We start from the raw sequence: 3,997 nt of genomic DNA, 5'->3' as shown, positions 1-3,997 counted from the left end.
TTTATTTTAAAATATCTCAATAATATTTTTTAACTTTTCAAATAAATCTAAAAAATAGTTTTAAATTAAAAAATATTTTTTTGGGCTAAATTTTCAAAAAATTTATTAATAATTTTTAAAGTGACGACCTACCATTAAAAATTTTAGAGATAATTTTGAACTTTTATGAAAGAAGAAAAATTATAATAGTTAAGAACTACCATTGACAAGTCATATCTAGAATGGTATTATTTTAGGTTGTTCGAGTTTGCAAGAATTGTGTTCTTGAAGATCATGAAAATATCTATAATTTATATGAATCACGTTCGTTAAAAGTATTATCTCGTTCAAAAAAACATACTAGAAAAGAAATCGTACAAAGCTCAAATATAATTGAGAGATTGAGAGTGGTTATGTTAAAAGAATAGATAGGTCCTTCTTCAAAAGCATGAGGTAATGCTAGACTTTATCCCCACACAAGCACTTGCCTTGGAACCACTTATAATGCTGATACTCAAAAGATGCTCTTTCTAAGGTGTTCTCTTTTCCTATGGTGGGGAGAATTTAAGTGATAACAGTTTAAACCTATCGGTAGAAGATATTGTTTTTTTTTAGGCCTTCCTTTCGAAAATATTTCGTTCTCTTCTCCGATGTGGGATCTCAAAAAATTCACCCCCATTCAGGGCCCAACGTTCTTGCGGTTTCCACATCCTAATGTTCTGTTCTACTCTCCACTGACGTGAGATCTCAAATTCTACTCCCATTCGAGGCCCAACATCTTGTTGGCACTCATTTTTCATTCCAATCGACGTGTCTTCTTTGTGTTTTCCCTTTTGAGGTTCCTAAAGGTTTTTAAAACAGTTTGTCAGAAAGAGATTTCGACACGCTTAATAAAAAAACCGATGTGGATCTCATAATTCACCCCTTCGAGGCCCAACGTCCTCACTGGCAACACTTCTCATCTCTAATTATGTGAGATCTCACAATATCACTTACTTGCTTCCTTAGACTTGCATGCACCACATAAATTTATATGTTTATAAGAGATAATGATCGATGATAATGGGGTACAATGCTGGTTCACAACGTTGATAGTTCAATACCAACTTTGAATCCAATGTTATTGTTGTAACAATTGCAATTCTAAACCGACATCGAACCCATACGATAACAGTTTTAGATCGACATTGTATACCTGGCTGTCATTTTCCATTTTTAAACCACAAATTTTTCTTCAAAGAAGAGAAAAAATTACAGATTGAAATGAACAGCTCTTAAAATTTCTGCAGTTATGGAATACTGGAACTTAGAACAGGAGTTTGAACTTGTCATCAACACTAATATATAAATAAAAGCTTTCATGGATCAGTCTTCATTGTGTATGTTTGATTCAATCTCCAACAAATTAGACAATCATTAATGTATATACAATCCTTTAGGAGTTCTTGAACCATGGTTTAATTGATAACAGAACGTTCACATTATGTTCAGGAAATGTAATACATAGGATTTGGAAGCTTGAACGAACGAATCGATATTGACGTACCCAATAAGTCACTCCATTGGTCACCAGAATTTCCGATGATTCGAAATCCTTCGTTCTCCATCTCGCTCCGCTTCTCAGATTTGTAAAGTACTGCTGGCTTCCCATGGTCATCATCTCTCCTGAACAGGATCAGAAACATTTGGGTAAGATGATGATTACGAAACAAAATGAAAGCTGGTAACAACTCAAACTCAAACCCACAGCTAGAACTCATTATCTGTTTTGACCCATTACATATCACCATCAGCCTCATGATTTTAAAATGCGTCTATTAGGGAAAGGTTTCTACACTCTTGTAAGGAATCTTTGGTTTCCCTCTCCAGCCGATGTGGATCTCACAACCCACCCCCCTTAGGAGCCAGCGTTCTCACTGGCACACCGGCCGATGTCTGGCTCTAATACCATTTGTAACAGTCCAAGCCCACCACTAGAAGATATTATCTGCTTTAGCCCGTTACATATCACCATCAATCTCACGGTTTTAAAACGCGCCTGCTAGGGAGGGGTTTCCACACCCTTATAAGGAATGTTTCGTTCTCCTCTACCACTAACGTGGGATCTCACAATCCACCCCTCTTGGGGGTCTAGCGTCCTCGCTGGCACACCGCACAATGTCTGGCTTTGATACCATTTGTAGCAACCCAAGCCCACCGCTAAAAGATATTATCTGCTTTGGCCCATTACGTATCGACGTCAGACTCACAATTTTAAAACGCGTCTGCTAGAGAGAAGTTTCTACACCCTTACAAGGAATGTTTCGTTCTCCTCTCCAACCGATATGGGATCATAAAAGGTAACAATTAAGCACACAAAAGAATAAGAAACAATGCTGGTTTCAAGGCTGTCGGTGCACATCTACAAACTTTGTTTTCTATCTAGATCAGTTGTTTCTACTAGTTATTGCCTTAAACTTGCTCAATCCAAAACAGAACAGTTCTTGGGCAAGTACCGTACCATATTTGATATCAAAAATAACAGAGGAAGCATTAAACATATTGTATTGAATCACAAGATCATCAAGCTAACTGATACACAGAACAATACTGACCTCAATATGAGCCTATCCCAATCATTAAACCCTGCATTTATCAAATTCTGTGTTGTTGCTTCCCTCTGATACTCACTCCTTCCAGTAAGCAAAACCACCTTGAATCCTAGATCCAAAAGCTCTTTATAGAGTTCTAAACTGGGTTGAATAGCAGGTGCCGTACCCATCTGGACCCAGCTATCAAACTCATCAGCTTTAAAGCCCTCCGAGCTGTGAATTTGCCAAAACAAGCCAACTTTAATAGATATCCAGATAAATATAACCAATTCTTGAAGCTATCCGAGCCCTCCGAGCTCGAAACTATCAAACATCGTTTAAAACATGTCATATCATCATTTAGTCAATTGTTGCAACGATGAGAAGACAAGAACATGTTCATTTTATTTGAACTACGTGACCCAATTAGAACCTTTTAAATTCAGAACTAAACGAAAACAGCCCAAAAGTTCCATGTAAAATTTATAAATAAGCAATTTTCTCATCTACCTCAATATTATGCATAAAAATATATGAACACAGAAGTTCAGAAGGTCCTAACAGTAGCTAAACAAGTCAATACAGTAGCCCATTCTTCAAGATTCAAAGTAATTCTAAAAGAAGACAAAATACAGAATCTAGAACAGAGCCAATAGAATAATACCCATAACCATGTTCCGTGTAGTAAGGAAGATTAGAGAGCAAGGTCTCGTCTATGTCAAAAATCCAGACGTCCTTTCCATCGCCGACCAATTTCACACTCTTGGCAAAAATCCCTGCCTCATTCGAAGCAATTTTGAGTTCAAGTTGATACGCTCGACCCGTTACGTACTGTTTCACATATTCAGTACAATTTTTCGGAATCGTTCTCCACGGATTCAAATTATTAGCCTCCACATTGAATCTCCAACTATCGCACCTTAACCTAATTTCTCCATCCACTTCCTTCAACTGATTCTCACCACTCTCAGGAACCTCAAGAACAAGCGGCTTGAGAAGGAGATGAGAATCGAAAGCTTCATGAGCGAAAGCTAGAGAAATCAGGCAAAAGAAACAGAAGAATCGAAGAAAAGTCATCCTTAGAGGAACAGGGACGGATCAAGCGAATAAATACACAAAGATTAGCGAAATCAGAAAGGGTATATGAGATCTTGAAGGGAATATTCTGGAAATCGACGAAGAGGGTTATTCTTCGTTGATTGGGCGAAATGGGATTCCTGGGTTGAACATGAGTAACCTCTCTTCCTCTCCTTCAAGGTGGATTGATGAAGAGGAGAGGGATGGATGGAGGGAACTTGCCTTGAGGATTAAGCGAAGACGATGATGAACTTACCTGAATTCTGAAATGGAAATTGGAATCTCTGTTTAATAGGCAAGTTCATCCTCCTCCATGATTTCCTTTCCAGGAAATTTCAACCTTCAATTTTTTTTTTCTCTCTTATATTTTG

The 3,997-nt window shown here is 37.6% G+C and overlaps 1 protein-coding gene across 1 annotated transcript; it reads right to left on the bottom strand.

Moving 5' to 3' along the window:
• Positions 1-1,304: 1,304 nt before the first annotated feature.
• Positions 1,305-3,997, bottom strand: LOC111468862 (acid phosphatase 1-like). The gene is made up of 3 exons (XM_023113992.1): positions 3,214-3,997; positions 2,574-2,783; positions 1,305-1,644 (listed from the first exon to the last, which is right to left on the bottom strand). The coding sequence occupies exons 1-3, from the start codon at positions 3,624-3,626 to the stop codon at positions 1,467-1,469; spliced, it is 801 nt and encodes a 266-aa protein (XP_022969760.1). The 5' UTR covers positions 3,627-3,997; the 3' UTR covers positions 1,305-1,466.

Source organism: Cucurbita maxima, unplaced genomic scaffold, assembly GCF_002738345.1.
Source record: "Cucurbita maxima cultivar Rimu unplaced genomic scaffold, Cmax_1.0 Cma_Scf00038, whole genome shotgun sequence".
NCBI classification, from domain to species: Eukaryota; Viridiplantae; Streptophyta; class Magnoliopsida; order Cucurbitales; family Cucurbitaceae; genus Cucurbita; species Cucurbita maxima.
This window is presented reverse-complemented; position numbering and strand designations above follow the sequence as displayed.

Coding starts and splice junctions, on each gene's coding strand:
- LOC111468862 (XM_023113992.1), bottom strand. CDS start 3,626: ATGACTTTTCTTCGATTCTTCTGTTTCTTTTGCCTGATTTCTCTAGCT. Junction 2,784..3,213: donor TACACGGAACATGGTTATGG/GTATTATTCTAT, acceptor GCAAATTCACAG/CTCGGAGGGCTTTAAAGCTG. Junction 1,645..2,573: donor TGGGATAGGCTCATATTGAG/GTCAGTATTGTT, acceptor GATCCTGTTCAG/GAGAGATGATGACCATGGGA.